General features: G+C 41.6%; 1 protein-coding gene across 3 annotated transcripts in view; it reads right to left on the bottom strand.

Annotated features, from left to right (window-relative positions):
* Positions 1 to 769: 769 nt before the first annotated feature.
* Positions 770 to 16,969, bottom strand: part of col18a1a (collagen type XVIII alpha 1 chain a) — a 77,444-nt gene continuing 61,244 nt past the window's right edge. For all 3 annotated transcript variants that reach the window (XM_042084466.1, XM_042084463.1, XM_042084464.1), the window contains 31 exons: positions 16,259 to 16,348; positions 16,079 to 16,129; positions 15,288 to 15,401; positions 15,094 to 15,147; positions 14,869 to 14,913; positions 14,149 to 14,280; positions 13,951 to 14,022; positions 13,817 to 13,843; positions 13,405 to 13,503; positions 13,235 to 13,270; positions 12,995 to 13,084; positions 12,783 to 12,812; positions 12,047 to 12,082; positions 11,629 to 11,688; positions 11,420 to 11,497; positions 11,241 to 11,276; positions 10,575 to 10,628; positions 10,413 to 10,484; positions 9,512 to 9,577; positions 9,277 to 9,304; positions 9,088 to 9,141; positions 8,606 to 8,637; positions 8,374 to 8,502; positions 7,988 to 8,135; positions 7,594 to 7,658; positions 5,155 to 5,280; positions 5,022 to 5,054; positions 4,199 to 4,528; positions 3,671 to 3,868; positions 3,188 to 3,303; positions 770 to 2,432 (listed from right to left, as the gene is read on the bottom strand). In XM_042084466.1, the coding sequence (XP_041940400.1) occupies positions 2,219 to 2,432; positions 3,188 to 3,303; positions 3,671 to 3,868; positions 4,199 to 4,528; positions 5,022 to 5,054; positions 5,155 to 5,280; positions 7,594 to 7,658; positions 7,988 to 8,135; positions 8,374 to 8,502; positions 8,606 to 8,637; positions 9,088 to 9,141; positions 9,277 to 9,304; positions 9,512 to 9,577; positions 10,413 to 10,484; positions 10,575 to 10,628; positions 11,241 to 11,276; positions 11,420 to 11,497; positions 11,629 to 11,688; positions 12,047 to 12,082; positions 12,783 to 12,812; positions 12,995 to 13,084; positions 13,235 to 13,270; positions 13,405 to 13,503; positions 13,817 to 13,843; positions 13,951 to 14,022; positions 14,149 to 14,280; positions 14,869 to 14,913; positions 15,094 to 15,147; positions 15,288 to 15,401; positions 16,079 to 16,129; positions 16,259 to 16,348 (2,715 nt within the window). In that variant the 3' untranslated portion in view covers positions 770 to 2,218. The remainder of the gene's footprint in view (positions 2,433 to 3,187; positions 3,304 to 3,670; positions 3,869 to 4,198; positions 4,529 to 5,021; positions 5,055 to 5,154; positions 5,281 to 7,593; positions 7,659 to 7,987; positions 8,136 to 8,373; positions 8,503 to 8,605; positions 8,638 to 9,087; positions 9,142 to 9,276; positions 9,305 to 9,511; positions 9,578 to 10,412; positions 10,485 to 10,574; positions 10,629 to 11,240; positions 11,277 to 11,419; positions 11,498 to 11,628; positions 11,689 to 12,046; positions 12,083 to 12,782; positions 12,813 to 12,994; positions 13,085 to 13,234; positions 13,271 to 13,404; positions 13,504 to 13,816; positions 13,844 to 13,950; positions 14,023 to 14,148; positions 14,281 to 14,868; positions 14,914 to 15,093; positions 15,148 to 15,287; positions 15,402 to 16,078; positions 16,130 to 16,258; positions 16,349 to 16,969) is intronic.

Below are 16,969 nucleotides of genomic sequence, written 5' to 3'. Positions count from 1 at the left end.
CAGCGGCAGGCCCCCTTGTCACCATGACTGCTGATTTGTTTCCAGGAGGTCTACTCAGGGCCACACAGCTAAATCCTATTGAGTGGGCAATAAAACCACACGCGGAGGACAGGCGGCCGCTGCTGAAGCTTCAGCTGTGGGATTGCAATCTCATTAGTCGGGTGCAGCGCGTGGCTGTGTAACATACACACCGAAAATTAGCCTCTGATCCCTGCTCAACAGCGGCCAGGCAGATGCATTGTTTTACCAGCAACGCTTCAGAATCTGCTCCAATATGGCACAACCCGGACAAATAAATGGTGTGGTGTAAATTAAAGACAGTTAAATAGAACATCTGTGGCAGTTACTCGAGCAACATACAATAGACATATTGCTGTCGCCTATTACTTCAACAAGGATTATTTCTCCTACTTTAAGATAATGTTTACGGTGCTCATGTTGCATACTGTGAATGTAGACTACTGTCATGCATCAATACATTTCCGTTTGGTGACTGGTAGAGAACAACCTGTGAGATGTTAACATTGTTCACAGTAAGTAAATGATTGATTTACTGTAATCAGCCAAGACAGAACATAAGATGATTGAGTCTCCCTCCGAGAAGTACCATCTGAGGCGCCACAATTCAATGGGATCTAATTTGTGAAAATATATTTCATATCAAATACAGATAGCTGCTCTGTACAAATGTCTTGTTTTTAATGACAGCATCTAAACCTGGTTCTCTTGCCTTTGGAAATGTGCAGCCCACAATAAGTAACAATAGTCATTAATGACAAAATTCATTTATTCAGTGCCTCAAAGAATTGTTACAGCACATACTGGTTACAAAAATATGAGTGTCATTCCACAGGGTCACACTAGTTCATGTTGGACACATCAGCAGCACTACCACTGTGTTAGTAGTATGGGGCTTATAACGTGTCTTCAAAAAATACACCTCAGCTTTCCCTGAACCTCTTCTTTCCACAGCAGTCCTTTCAACAAAGTAGCACCAAATTCAGCATTGAACCACTGCTGCCGAAACACACTGGAAGTTAGTGGTCAAAGAAATGATTGTGGAAATACTTGCTGTTTGGGTAAAAGGAAGATTGCCTTCCTCTACACAATTTCAAATATAGACATTTCATTTGGGAAATATCTTAAAATGTTCATCTTGAATTACCTTGCTGAGTTAAAAGTAGTTGTCCTGGTTTGAACCAAAACATACTGTTTGAAACATAAAACGTAACAAATGGCATTAAGCTCCACCTGAAATTTAGAAATGATATTGTAATAGCATAAGTACAATATCTGCAATTTTTCAGATTTTTCACAAATAACAAAAATTCATTTTTAGGGGGCTATGTATAGGTAAGGAGTTCACACAATTTTTCTCATCAGGAACCTAAACAAAAATGCTCATGATTTACATGTGTCTATTCTATACTACTCTGTTTCACGCACACACTCCTGTGGAAATGTCTGATAGATTCTGAGAAAAAGTGCTCACTAAGAGAAAAATAGTATTTTTTATATGTGTATTCATTCTCAAATTGAATTATCAGTTATCTCTAAAAACTTCATTTCAAAATAAATATCTAATATTTTCTTTTATTCTTAGTGTTTTTAGTTTTTTTTTCTGCCCCTCAATATCCCACAATTCAGAATGGAAAATTGAAATAATATAAAAAAGTTGAAAAAAGTTACACAAAAAAATGTTTGCTAAAAATTGGTCGAATATACCAATTACACCAAATTAAGACATTTTCAAACGTAACATCCATAAAAAAAACAAAACAAAAAAAAACAAACAACACAAACAATACATTTAATATACAAAAAATGTATCATGGTTACAATTTCAAAACACTGCCACAAGTAGCAGTAGCTTCTCTTCTCCGGCTCAGCCCACAGTAGAAGTATGTGCCAACGCCCCCGAGAAAAGGGCAAACACCTTTCTGTCAGATTTGTCTCTTTGGCATTGCGGAGGGGCAAAAGAAAAACATTAGGACTCCTCTCTGCCTGACAGACCCAATTGCACCTATGCACCTGCATGCTCGACTGAAGCTATATGGTGGCGTTGTTTTAAACATGAAGGGGCAGAGGTTTGTTAAGATGACATTAGGCCTGGCTTGCTGGGCATTGTTGTTTTGGATTTTAGGTTTTCCTGGACGCTAAAAAGGAACAATTAAAAAGAACGTTTTTGCTTTTGCTTGCTTGTCATCATCATTGTTGTTTACTTTTTGGAGTGTGAGATGTAGCTGTTCTCGATGCACAGCACTATGTAGGAGCCCGAGCAGCTGTGTGGTGTCTGATGGAGTAGCTGACCGGACTGCAGCGAGGAGGCCAGGCCTGTCACTGCCCGGTCACCCGTCCGCCATGTCTCACAGTAGTTGTCCGTCTGACGCTGGCCCCGAGGGCTGGACCCGTGCCAGATCATCTTCTCTGGCCTAAACAGAGAGACACAATCGTTAAAATGAGTGATCTTTGATCAGCACGATAAAAAACCAACCAGCAATCAGAGAGCATGCTCCAATTAGATTTGAGAACAATCAACCATCGTTCGACACTTTGATTATAGCAAGGAATAAAAATAGACTTCAATTTGGATCCCGTCAGGGTAAGGCTTAGTTCATATATAGTTACTGTAATAGAGTTGAGAATCCTAGATGAGAGTAAAGCTATGTTTGTTTCATAGTTAGTATTAGTTTGTATGCATGTAATGCATCATAGAATAGAATGTGTGAAGTGAAAGTGTTAATATGCCAAGCCTGTTTTTTGACTAATCTGATGTGGAGGTTTTTTTTTTTTTCCACATTTACCCGTCATTTTTATAATCCGAATTTTAACTGTTCCTTTGAAGGCTGAAGCTGAACCATACACTGTAGGTATAGAAAGTGCATCCCTAATCTGTCATTTGCTTGCACAGCATTTATTGTTAAATACATTTATTGTTCTACTCAGTTTTTATAGCATGCCACAAAGCAAACATGTGGGTCCCATAGCAACAGAATGACATATCAGCCACATCATTAGGAAACTACATGAACCACATTTAAGACCCTTGTTCGCGGCTGCATCAATCCAACATTATTTCATCAATTTACACTCTGGTCAACATCAATCAAAGCTGACAGAGCATATTTGTCAGAGTCGTTAGGAAACCAAAAGGTCTTCCGTCCCAGCCTCCACCTGTGCTACTCACCATGCACTGTCCCTGAGGATGTCTCGGCCATCAAAGGAGTAGATGGGAGCGTTGTCCTTCATCCTGCCCTCGGCCTCCGAGAAGAGAGACTCCCAGCTGCTGAACAGCACTTGGCCCTGCAGCACAAAAACACAGGTGGACCAAATCAAGAACTGGCTACCAAAAGGCTTTGTCGGCAAAGCTACACCATGCCCTCTCCTCCAGTCCATTTATATCTGCTACAATGCTTTCAGGAAACCCAACCTGAAGCAAGTAACAAAGTTTCCAACCCAAACAAAATACTATAACAATGTTTACAGAAGCAAGGATACTGGTCTGTGTTAATTCAAATAGGCAAATGTTCTTTTAACAGACAAATATGAATTAATGACACTATGCCACAAAAACATTCCAGACCAATTTACATTATTTGCTCATGTGTCATCTAAATAACTTTGCAATGCCGTGGATCTATGCCCATGGCAAAAGACTAGATCATCGCACCTTAAGGTTCTTGATGGGCAGAGTATCCCTATCGGACTTGCGCACGATGCTGTAGAGGTCCTGCAGTTTGGAGGAGAGGAAGGCCCGGTAGGTGCCCGACAGGCCCACAGCACGAGCCTGCTGGAAGCACAGGAAGTCGGCCCCACGGATGCCCCGCATGTTGCCTGACTGGGGCGCGTTCAGAGCGATCAGATGCAGCTGGGGGGGAGATTAGAGATTAGAGTGGCATGGCAAACTCCTTCTGCCAAACATGACAACTTACACCATGGCAACTATTAGGAACAGCTAGTTAAAAGCACACAAAGTGACAATAGTAAAATATTGTTATTATTATTATCAATATTAGTATTGTTATTATTACTACTATAGTATTATTATTATTATTATCAATATGGTCCATTCACATAAATAGCAGTTTTACACAAAGCAAGACAACATCTGCTTCAACTGTAATGCTCTGCTCATAAGCACTTCCCGGTAGAAGGGTGTGACAGGAAACATGATGAAGTCTGCTTTTTAAACTCTTACCCCTGGGCCTGTAGTGTCCACGGGTCTGGCAGGCTGGGGCTCAGGCCTGCGTACAGGGGTCACAGGGTGCCTGATCTCGGGCTGAGTGGGTTGCCTGGGGTCCGGCTGCTCAGGGTATCTCGGGTGCGACTGTGGAGGGTGTCTGTAGTCAGGGTTCTGGGGGTATCTGGGATCGTGGTGAGATGGGTAGCGGGGGTCCGGTTCCGGCTCGCGCCTGGGGACATCGGCGGGCTGCTGGGGTGGTGGCTCGATGGGTCGAGTGACACTGCCCGCTCCGTGGTCTGGGTAGTGGATCACTGGAGGAGGCTGGGCAGCCGCTACCTCATTGTCCTGAAGGTGGAGCAAGAGGGACAATCAAACTTCTGCAAAGACGGTAGTAAGACATCTTCATGACTTTTTGGCAATTATTCTCATACTTTGGTTTAACACTGTAATGGTTTTTCAAGACCTGGCTCTCATCAAAAAAGAAGTTTCACAAATCAAAAACGTCTGTCAAACATTGCTGCTATGCTGTCAAAATATCAGGACACAGGCCTGGAGGTAATTTAGTATGATTATTTACACAGATGACTTCAGATGACTTTCTACTCTCTGAAGAGAACTGGATGATCAACGAAAATAACACAAATGTCCTAAATCCTAGGCCAGCCTTGCTAAAAAAGACCCAGATGAATAAGTACAGGTGTCTGTTAATTTGTTGATATTAAAAAGAAATACACAGCACCTGTAGTAAACATGTCTGCCCACAGCTATGACTACGAAATTATTTTCCTGTCTGTAAGTCTCTCTTGATACATTTTTTTAAAAAAAAGCTAAAACTTACCAGACCAGTGAAGAATGGCAGATAATCTCCAAGCTGAAAAAAAGAAAGACAACTGATGTTCAGGTGTGTTCAAAACAAGCACATTAAACATCATGTCTGCTCAGAATTGAGCCGTTAAAGTCGGAACCTCTACCTGAACTTGGCGGATGCCGTCTCGGACTCTGACATAGAGACTGATTTTTTCCATGTCGAAGACTAGGGTGCCCTCTGGGTATCTCCTCGCAGTCTCGATCACATCGTATGTCCTCTGAACGGTGACCTGAGGAGGAGAGCATTCATTTATGAAGAATGGTCTATGTGGACACAAATGGATTTACTGAGGTGATTTTCACTTGGTCAGAAAGAAAGACTGCTGAAAGCATGATGCTTACAAAGCTTGCTTATGAAAAATGCTCATAGATGCACTACCGGTCAAAAGTTTGGGGTCTCTTAGAAATTTCCATTCCACTCCTTTATAGACAGAATACCAGCTGAGATCAGTTGCATTGTTTTTTTAATCAGGGCAACAGTTTTCATATTACATCATGTGCTTCTCGACTGTTGTAGAAAGACATGGCTGATCTTTAATGCAATATCTACACTGCCCATTATCACTGGGCCCCGAAAGCATCTTAAGCCTAAGAGCGTCGTAAAGTCCCTCTTATGAACGTCTTAAGATTTGCCGACTGTTTCCCGAAACCATCGTAGTTTAAGAGAGTCGTGAAAACAGTCGTAGATCTACGAGTGCTCCAGGGTCAACTTTCCCGATAACGACGGAGACACCATCTTACGAGGGTTTTCTACGATTCATCTTACGATCGTTCGTTTGGTTTTTCCAACTGTTTCCCAAACATGCTCGTAGCGTGAACGCGCGTGCACTGCTCTTAAGATGCTCTTAAGGGGAGCTGTCCACGTTAATAGTTCTGAAATATCCTCTGATTTGACGGTGATGTCAGGTGATACACATTAATTCACATCAATACGAAAATAGAAACACTTTGACATCTGCATGTAAGCATCCCAAGTAGGTTATATACCACACAGAGACATAAATAATTGTAATTATTTTAAGATTAGATTGTTGCACCATGCAATAATTTTTCGCGGTGTCAAGAACACGTTTGAAGATAAGAAAGAAGTCGAGTAAGAAAGATAGGAAATGTGTAGGCTTAGATTTTGATGCAGTAGGCTACAGACTAAACCACATGTTGCTTTCTCTGCTTTTTACCTCATAGGCCTAATAAAATATTCACTTAGCAAAGATAATGTCAAACTATTCTGGCAACGTCTTGTTTCATAACTTGATTGCATTTTTGTCCGCTTTTCATCACATTATTATGACCATTAAATGTAGGCTATTTTGCACGCTAAAATCTGATTCATCACAGGTAAACACAATAAAGAATGGGAACGTAAATTGGATTATGTATTCTAAGTTGTAATTCCTCTGTATGTCCTGTTGGTGACCTCAGTGAGAAGTACTGTTAAGACGCTCTTAGCCGGTAACGAGTACTCTGGAGCACTCGTAGATCTACGAGTGTTTTCACGATGCTCTTAAGCTACGATGGTTTCGGAAAACAGTCGGCAAATCTTAAGACGTTCGTAAGAGGGACTTTACGACGCTCTTAGTCTTAAGATGCTTTCGGGGAAGTGGGCCCAGGACTGTTGACTTTGTTCCACCCTGGTGGCCATTCTGTGTATTGTTTTCTGTCATGTGCTCTGTGATTACCTGTCTGCTGTCATGTGACTGTCTCCACCCCTTTTCCCTTATTTCGTCTGTGCTTCCTGTCTTGTTAGTTTTCCCTCCGTTTCTGCTTCCACAACTGTTTCCCGTTATTGTCTCGTTGGTTTCGTCCAGTCCTCTGTCTTTCTGTTAATTGGTCTGTGTATTTCTCCCCCCCTGTTTCTCTGTCCTTTGTCGGATCGTCTCTCTGTTTTGTCTAGTCAAACTCCCGTATGTAAGTACCGGTAAGTCTTTAAGAATAAAGTGTGAAGAATAAAGTGGGTTTGTCCGTAATTCTGCCTGGTGGAGTCTTGCGCTTGGGTCCTATCTGCCTTCCCTGACACCAATGTTCCAAAGGCACATTCTGTTTACTAATCTGATATCATTTTTAAAAGGCTAACTGAGCAAACATTGGAGAACCCTTTTGCAATTATGTAAGCAGATAATGTAATCTGAAAACTACTGCCCTGATAAAAAAAAAAAAAACAATGCAACTGATCTCAGCTGGTATTCTGTCTATAATGGAGTGGAATGGAAATGTCTAAACTTTTGATCGGTAGTGTATGTTTTTAAACATTTTGAGGCAGTTTCCTGAACGTGGATTAAACCTAGTCTTATGACTAGATTTACTGTAATCCACAAATGGGAAAGCGAGCAATGGCTCTGCACTGAGATGATTTAACTAGTTTCCGATCTCCAGAAAAAAAAATGTGCTGCTTAGTTGTAACATAAGCTTTAAAGATGCAACATAAAGTATCTTCCCGATACCTCATACAGAAATACAGATCACAGGACTAACTTGTGGTTAGCATGTATGTTTCACATGACTAAGGTCATATTTTCAGGTGAACAGGTAAAGCGATCACTTACAGCAGATGATTGTCCAGGATGCCCAGGTGGCCCGGCAGGACCAGGAGGTCCAGGGATACTGATGGCTGCAACACAGTAATAAAATATGAGTAACCACACAAATCTGCAAGAAAAAAAAAGCTTTTTGCTTTCATCATACCGTACAATGACTAAACCTAATGATGAGATTTTGTTTCATGAAGTCCAACCATACACTCGCATGTTTCTAGGCTCATATCATGAGTCTAACAATCACATATGGAATTTATCATCTATCATTTAGATCAAGCAATGCTATATTGTAATAGATCATGTAATTTTGTTTGCTTATGACCGATAAATACTGGACTTACTGGGTCGATAACAGATAAATACTGGACTTACTGGGTCGGTAACAGATAAATACTGGACTTACTGGGTCGATAAGCTCCAGGGAGAGCTCCTGGGGGTCCAGGTGGTCCAGGAGGGCCAGGCACACCCGGGCGACCATCATAACCGGCTCCTGGGGGCCCTGATGGGCCCTGTGGTCCTGGAGGTCCTCGGATCGAATCTCCCTTTGGACCCTACATAACAAAATCACTTTTCACAGCATTGCTTATAGACTCATCATGAAATACGGAAAGTGGAGAGCTGCCATAAAGTCACAGTTATTCTTTCCTTACAGTCTGTGATATAGTGGCACTCAATCCATAATCATTGGATTACTTCAGTGTGACTGGCATTGAGAAGCAACATAGCCATCCGGTGCACAGATGCATAACTCAGGATTGACCAAATCAGATGAAATGTTGTGCATCTTACTGGAAGTCCTGGATTCCCTGGGGGCCCCTGGGGCCCTTGGCCACCTCCGTAGCGGGGATCGTAGTAGCCTCCGCCTGGCTCTCCCTTCTCTCCCTTCCCGCCTGTGTCTCCTCGCTCTCCTTTCAGCTTCTGCCAGTGCACATATCTTAATGTTAGCTCCTTACTTAACTGAAGCACACAGGATGAAATATCAAGCACTACTTTTCATATGAATCAACTTAGTTTTGCTTACCCCTGACAGATATTCAATGTCATAGGAAGAGGCTAGAAGTAAAGGAATTAAAAGCAAATTACAAAACACATTTTATTCAACAGATGTCATATATCACCTTAGAAGACAAAATTCTTCATTCAGACTAAAGATCATAGACTACCCAGTTAGGCAAGGTGAAGCAGCATTAATGTCATTGTCTGACGTCAACCTGGGTTCCATTCCCAAACCCGCCAAGTTTATGTTGCTTTGTATAAAACTATCTGCTAAATATCGGTCAACTTTAACTTTAACTCTAAGATACTGAATTTGTGTGTAACAAATTTGTACTGGTCAGAAAGAGCTGGAAATAATGTGATAATGGAAATAAAAAAAGTGTAGTATAGTAGCCTGCTTTTTATACATATGACTACATCTGATCTAGTTATTCATTCACAAACATTTATTAGTGGAGATTTCCCAATGAGTGTGAGACGAGTACAAGTCTAATGTGAACGGTGTACCTGGAGTTCCAGGAATGCCGGGGTCACCGCGGTCTCCTTTCTCTCCTTTCTCCGCTGGAACAATAAAGAAGAACGTTGTCCAATGTTTACTTATGGAATGATAGCAATATGGGTTGTTAAAGACAAGATGTTGATCATGCCTATTTTATAAAAGTAATACCACAGATAAAAGCTATTCAAACATCTCACCTGGGTAGTTCCTATCTGTTTCATATCTCTGAAATTAAGAATCAAGTGTTTAAGTAGTTAGAAATTACATACAGAAGTACAATACCTAAACAATCAATGCATTTAGCAAATAGACACACCACACACATTTTTAACTTACTGCACATTGCACTTTTATATCATTTGTATTAACTTTAATCATTTTTAATCAAGCAATGATGTTAACTTCCATGATGATGTTTGCTAACATACTTACATTAAACCTATCCACAGACACAGTGGGGCCAGGAGGGCCGGGAGGCCCAGGAGGACCAGGGGCACCCTAGACAAACATAAACCCATTAAGTACGAAGGAGTGTACCGGTTGGTTGCTGACTGTAGGTTTTATACATAAACATGCTATAGTCTCTACAAATTGTACCATTGCTTATCAGAGTTGGGTAGTCAATTAGACCCAATCCTAATGCTTAGACCTTCCCCTTTGTTTTGCGCATTCACACCAAGGGAAGGGGTATTCCAAATCTCTTTTGGGTGGAAGGGTAGGCCCATATAGCCCTTCAAATGAAGATGTTTCAGGACTACATTTCAAACAAATGGGTATGACGACATTTCCAGAAAAACACCAGGCACACTCATATATGTAATCTTTTGGCATTTATAAGAATTTTAAAAAGACAACAATGGTTGTTTTATGTTCCATTAAATCTTGTGGCCAAATACTATATTAAGGGGTCCTGTTCTTCATAGGAAAGTTTTCAAAAATTTGTTTGCAAAAGTTATGGTCACATCATTATTGCTGATTTGATAGTCACAAGTGTTTACATATTTCCATATCTGATGCCCTGTGACTTGACAGCATAGTATACCATGTCTGAAATTTAACTAATGTCCAGCAGCAGCGAAATTTGATGAACTTTTTTACCACTCGTCTGATATTGCATACAGCTGCCAACAGCATTTTGGAAGTTTGTTGTGATAAACATTCGTCACTTTAGACGAATCTGTCAACAAATTTTCCATTTGTCGTTTCGAGCGACAAAGGGTAGGTGTACACAAAGGGGTAGAGGAAGTGGAAGGGTTAAGAATAAGAAATGGGAGGGGGACTTAATTAACCGACATAGCCAGGCGAAAAATTAATGGGAGTATATCAGACTTACAGGGTAGCCATATCCAGATCCTGAGCTTGGATCACCTTTTTCTCCTTTATAGCCATTGACACCAGGACGACCCTGAGGACAAAGATATATGTATGATATATGGTGACTATACTACGTCACAGAATACAAGCCTACAAATAAAATGTACTTTCTGATACTTACTGGTCTGCCAGGGAAACCGATTTCACCCTTTGGCCCTTGTGGACCGTATGGCCCCTAAAAAGGACAAGCAAGATGGCATGTTAGAATGGCATATCTACACAGGAAAGGCGTTAAAATTCCTCATGCTATAGGTAGTGAATTTATGGCAGATGCAAATATGCCGCATGTTGTACTCCAGATCCGTACGGCACACAACAGGAAGCAAGATACATTACACAACTGGCTTGTGGTAGTCACAAAATACATGTTGTACCCAGGATCTGTAAAGGCTCTCATTCATAGTACAAATTGCGTTGCCACAGAGGCCAATCAACAACCAAGCCTATCTAAAATAACACAACAGGAGGCAAGATATAACAACAAAACACAATTGGCTGGCAGCAGTTGCATACGTGCAGCATGTTGTACCCCAGATCCGTAAATAATCTCTTTTATGACACAGCATGCTTACTGCATGCGAAAGATACAGTATATTAATGTATTCTGCAGACAACAAGCATATGGATTTGGTGTGTCTTATTGAACACACAAATATTGCTTTAAAATGCAACAGTATTGCTTTAAAATACAACATTTTGAATTAGCCACATCCCTAGTGCATTCTGCACACAATCCATCCTTCTAAATGTTACTGGATCAGATGAAAATGCAATATTTAATCCTTACAGCTGGCCCAACTGGTCCAGGAGGTCCCATGTCTCCCTGTAGGCAGAAATGACATAGATAGTCATGACAGGTAAAAGACAGTATAATATATATAGTATTTATTAATAAACCCTTCACCGATGCTAAGTAACATGGAGTCTGCTATAGCAATATATCATGCACTGTATTACTGCGTTCACCTTCTGTCCACCCGACCCAGCATAGTAAATGGCATTGCCATCAGGCCCAATAATTGCGCCAGGTTCTCCTTTTTCACCCTGGGAAGAGAAATGAAAAGTACTTAGAGAGCATGATGCATTTCAAAATCATGAGCATGAGAGAAACAGGCCTTTAAAAAAGAAAAAAGAAATTCATGCTCAGTCATCAATTTCTCATTCCCATCTCTGACCTTGGTAGCAATTCCTGGCAGGCCTGGGTCACCTCGATCACCCTTTGGTCCCATTGGACCCTTTTTCAAGAAGAAATAAAAAAAGCGGATGTTATGCAAGTCAAACACGACATGTTCGAACATCTGTTTTATTCTCTTGCAAGAGTATGTTACAAAGACACACATGTGAGTTGGGGGTGGATAGTCCAAGTTCAAAAAGAACAAATTCTGGCCAAGGTTTGTATTTGAGTTTGCTGAGGTCAGCTGATTTCTCAATCAGTGTGTACACTGGATTGAGTGACGGGAATAAGATGGGACTGCGATTACTTTCTGAACTTGAAAATTTCGCTACCCTAGAATAATAAGGTTCTGAACATTTCCGCCCTTTTGTTAGTTGAGTGCAAAGAGGAAAGAGATGCACTTAAGAGATGCAACTTACAGGGAACCCTGCTTGACCCTGCAGTCCAGGATTACCCTGAGAAAGGCACAACACAACACAGCACACATGTCAAGAGCCATAGCATTCAGACATCACCAATCCACTCATGTTGAGGATGGTGAAAAAGTGACCCTAAGTCTTCTTTTGACAAGATCATAAGGCTGAATACTGTATAGCATGCATTGCATTGATAAACCTGTGATGAGCATTCAACAATGATGGAGCCTCATGATTCCTTCCTGACTACATGGTATTTATTTATTAATAAAAAAATACCTACTCATTTGGAAAGCTAAACAACATCCAATGGATGTGTTTGTAAATTTACTTTGTATTTGAATCGACATAAAAATGAATTCCAATTAGGCTGAACTCTGGATTGAACATCTTTCTTTGTATTAAATATAAACAAACAGTGAGAGACACTTTTGTGTCATCATTGTGTCAATGGTTAATAAATGTATTTATTTAATTTAATAACATAGTCAAGGTCATGCTTTTGAGTGGGATATTAACACTGGTTACACTAGGACCCGAGCACACCCGTGCCAATATCCCATGACATGCCACTCGTTCTCTGGTGTATTGTGGTGTAATTAAAAATGGGGAATTGCTTATGTCAGTGCAGATAGACTCAAGGACAGCCATTATGTAACAGCATTTGTTATAACACTTTCATGCAGTTTTCTTATGGTTAAGATGGTTGAGCCTAAAGGATTTTTTAATTAATATTTACCTGAGGTCCTTGTACACCCACACCATCATACTGTTAGAGCAAAGAAGTAAATCAGTCAGTCAAACCATACTGTACTTTGATGATTCAGATAAACTATTCACCATACTCTGATTCAGATTCACCATACTGAACTGTGCATCGGTATGCATAGAAACAAAGTCAAGTTGCATGTATTGGTATACAAACTAGGTTTAAAGCAAAGCAAAACATACACTTCCACCAGATGAGTAGGCAATCTGCCCTGGGGGTCCAGGAGGGCCAGGTGGTCCAGGAATACCGGCCCCATCTCTACCCGGCTCCCCCTGGCAGGAGACAACACAGCAGAGGGCTCATTAAGACACACCAGGCTGGGCTGGGATGGGGTAGCAGCTCTAGTGGTTCTCCAACCCCGAGCAATTCATACAGTAAAACAGCTTTAAGTGATGTGAAAGAAATAAGGACAATCTTCTCACTCTTTCTCCCCTGTCTCCTCTTTCTCCTTTTGGTCCCTGTGAAGACACATTGGCAGAAAAAATGAGAGAACATTAAATCAATCAATCAATCAATCAATCAATCAATCAATCAGATTCACAAAATGCTAATAAAAATGCCAAAGGTAGACAGTGAAAACAAAGGCTCTCACCTGTGGTCCAGGAAAACCGTCCAGTCCTGGTCGACCATCTCTGCCCTGAGGCCCCTCACTGCCCTTCTGGCCAGTGAGACCAGGGAAGCCCGGCTTGCCCTGTGATACACATGAGACCAAATTCAATTTGGCAACTCAATCATCCAACCCGTACATATGTACTGTATGTGAAATGTATGTATGTGCATGCAATATCTATCTATCTATCTATCTATCTATCTATCTATCTATCTATCTATCTAATATGCATGTTATACTGTATGTACAGTATGTTTGTGGGCATGGTGGAACAGTGGTAATGTCGCCTGACAATCGGTCAAACCGGAACCCGCTGTTGCGAGTAAAAGTGTCTGCTTAATACCAGTCAACTACCAATCAAAAATGATATATTAGGTTCAAGATATATTCTTACCGGAAGGCCAGGAAGACCAGGTGGACCCTGAGTTGGAATCAACAGAAAGAATATGATAGTGTTAGACAACATGCTTGTGATGTCCATAGACTGTAAGAAAGCCAAGGTGTGGGACCATGTGAAAATGAACTGACCTGTACTCCATCAGGTCCTCTCACTCCTGGTCCGCCAGGATAGATGCCCACACCAGAGCCCTCCATATCATCCTGTTGAATGAAAAGTCCGCATGAGTTTACAACCAATCATGCAAGGCCTTCGAGACACTCTGAACTCATGATGGTGACGCTGTGTCTGATCACCATTTCTACAGAGCAAAATACGGTGATGCTTACAAAGCCAACGCGGTAGCCGGGCCCAGGAGGTCCGGGAGGTCCTGGTTGTCCAACGGGTCCCATAGGCCCTGGGAGCCCGGCGAGTCCAGTTTGGCCAGGAATGCCAGGAGTACCTGCGTCACCCTTGGAGCCCTGCAGGGGGCGAAAGCAGGTGCAAACATTGACTAAGTGGCACAAAAATGGACAATGCATTCCATCCTTCCAATGTCGGTGGCAAAACCAACGCATGGGAAAGAAGTAGACATGCAGAATTTGTCTTGCTTATGGTATCAGAAACAAAACAAAAAAGAGTTGTCCAGGTGTCCTAACGGCATTCTGATTGTATAAGTATAAGTATACTCTTTTGATCCCGTGAGGGAAATTTGGTTTCTGCATTTATCCCAATCCGTGAATTAGTTAAACACACTCAGCACACAGTGAACACACAATGAGGTGAAGCACACACTAATCCCGGCGCAGTGAGCTGCCTGCAACAACAGCGGCACTCGGGGAGCAGTGAGGGGTTAGGTGCCTTGCTCAAGGGCACTTCTGCCGTGCCGACTGGTCGGGGTTCGAACCCTCCGGTTACAAGTCCGAAACGCTAATCAGTAGGCCACGGCTACTGTAAATCTTAGAAAAACTTGACATTTTCTAACATTAGTGTGTAAATACGCTGAATGTGAATATGTATCCATGGAAGCATGTTTATGCATTGCTTATCAAACCCAGTGCAGAACTCACCTTTTCGCCCACTGCTCCAGGGAGTCCCAATTCACCAGCTTCTCCCTGAGGAAAGAAAAAACATTTTAAATAACACTAATATAAATGGCTAAGAAAGAAATGTGCCTTTTAATACTGCATATGACCCTTGCATGATTGAACACATACATTTCAGTTCATATGGTTGTTACACTACACTCAGAGGTCATTAGTGAGCAATATGAGAGTGGGCCTGGTGTGTCTCACCTTGGGGCCTGCTGGTCCTGGTCGTCCTGCTGCGCCCGGAGGACCTGAGGGGCCCTACAGACAACAATATACACAATATATGAACATTATTGTTACAGTGACGTAACTAAATAACCACACAAATAAACAACTGACTAAAGGTATACCGATGGCCAACATAAGCAAGTTACACACAAATTGTTCAGGCAACCTACCGGTATACCAGGGGCTCCAGGTGACCCAGATGATCCAGATCCGGAAGACCCCCCATAGCCAGGAGGACCTGGGGGCCCAGGTGGGCCAGGCAGACCAGGTACTCCAGGTAGGCCCTGTTAGATAGACCACACCAATACCTTACTGGGTGACATTAATCACTCCACTTGACTGTTGTTGAGGACAAGACTATGTAATAAAAAAGAAGAAAATGCACACTTCCATATTCGGATTTCATTCCCGACCAGAGTCGATTTTTGAAGGATCTTAGAGATCTTATTTATTTTCATAAGAAATGTTTTCACAGTGATAAAAAAGATCTTGCCCTTATTTGTACTTTATGCAACAGTCTTTCGTATTGCATTTATAAACAATCTAGCAATGAAATCTAGTCTACACAAAAAAACTCCATAAATGGGTTTAACCTGAACCCTGAACTGTGTGCCAATACATGCTGTATGCTAAAACAGTTCTTCAAGGGTCCGACGTGTTGATTCTTCTTCTGGGAAACCAAGTCAATCATGGATTTGAGGGATAATAAACACATCCAGTAACCCTCACAGCAGAGGTGCTTCTTTGCTTAGAAAGGTTAACACACTGCGTTCCATTCAGGGTCATGTTTAGGAAGAGGCCGACAAATAAACCAGTTGAGTCCGAGATTGTTTATAAAGGTTTAGGCCTACGCAGCAGCTATGCTAACAGGAATGAGGAGATATATAGGCTTTATCTTATATATAAAGCTTTATATATATATATATATATATAGGCTTTATATATATATATAACAACCTACCCGAACACTCTCCAAATCAGGGAACCCAGAACCCTCCAAGTCCACGTAGGTCTGACGCAAAAGAAAACACTTATTAGTCCGAATCGGAATCACTTCTCGAACACACAGCAGGAGAAGGACTGTGAATGTTCCTGTCTTAAAATGCTGTCTAGTTGGTCAAGCCAGTGGACCCAAACTCACAAGTCTGTCTCGGCCTCCAAGGCCAGGGCCGGGAGGACCAGGGGGACCAGGTGGACCACGGGGACCTGGCTGCCCATCACCACGGTCACCCTAGAAACAGAGGACAAACAGACACAGGAGAAAGAAAAGAAATTGTGACTGAAGAAGACAGAAATGATCATTTATTGTCATGGAGATGACATAGTGTTCATATATACTCTGATGCACTGTTGTAGATATCTGATATAGTGTTCATATATACTCTGATGTACTGTTCTAGATATTTTATATAGTGTTCATATATACTCTGATGCACTGTTCTAAATATTTGATATAGTGTTCTTATATACTCTGATGTACTGTTCTAGATATTTGCTATAGTGTTCATATATACTCTGTATAATCTAGTGCCATGTTGCAAGAAAGGGAGGGATGCTGACAGATTGAACAGGCTTATTAAGAAAGCCACCTCTGTCATATGGGGTGGGATTCAGTTGGACATATTGGAAGGGGTGACAGGGAGGAGGATGCTTCACAAGCTGATGATGAGCATCCTGAACAACACCTCTCGTCCCCTAAATGAGTACCTTCAGTGGCAGGCTAATCCCCCCCAAACGTTCCTCTGAGAGACAAGAAAGGTCATTCACACCAATGGCCATCGCACTATAGAACTCTTCCCACCTTTCCAGCAATAATGAGGCTGATGACTGGTGTAACTTGTCTTTTTTTATT

Source organism: Alosa sapidissima, chromosome 2 (assembly GCF_018492685.1).
Source record: "Alosa sapidissima isolate fAloSap1 chromosome 2, fAloSap1.pri, whole genome shotgun sequence".
Classification (NCBI taxonomy): Eukaryota; Metazoa; Chordata; class Actinopteri; order Clupeiformes; family Clupeidae; genus Alosa; species Alosa sapidissima.
This window is presented reverse-complemented; position numbering and strand designations above follow the sequence as displayed.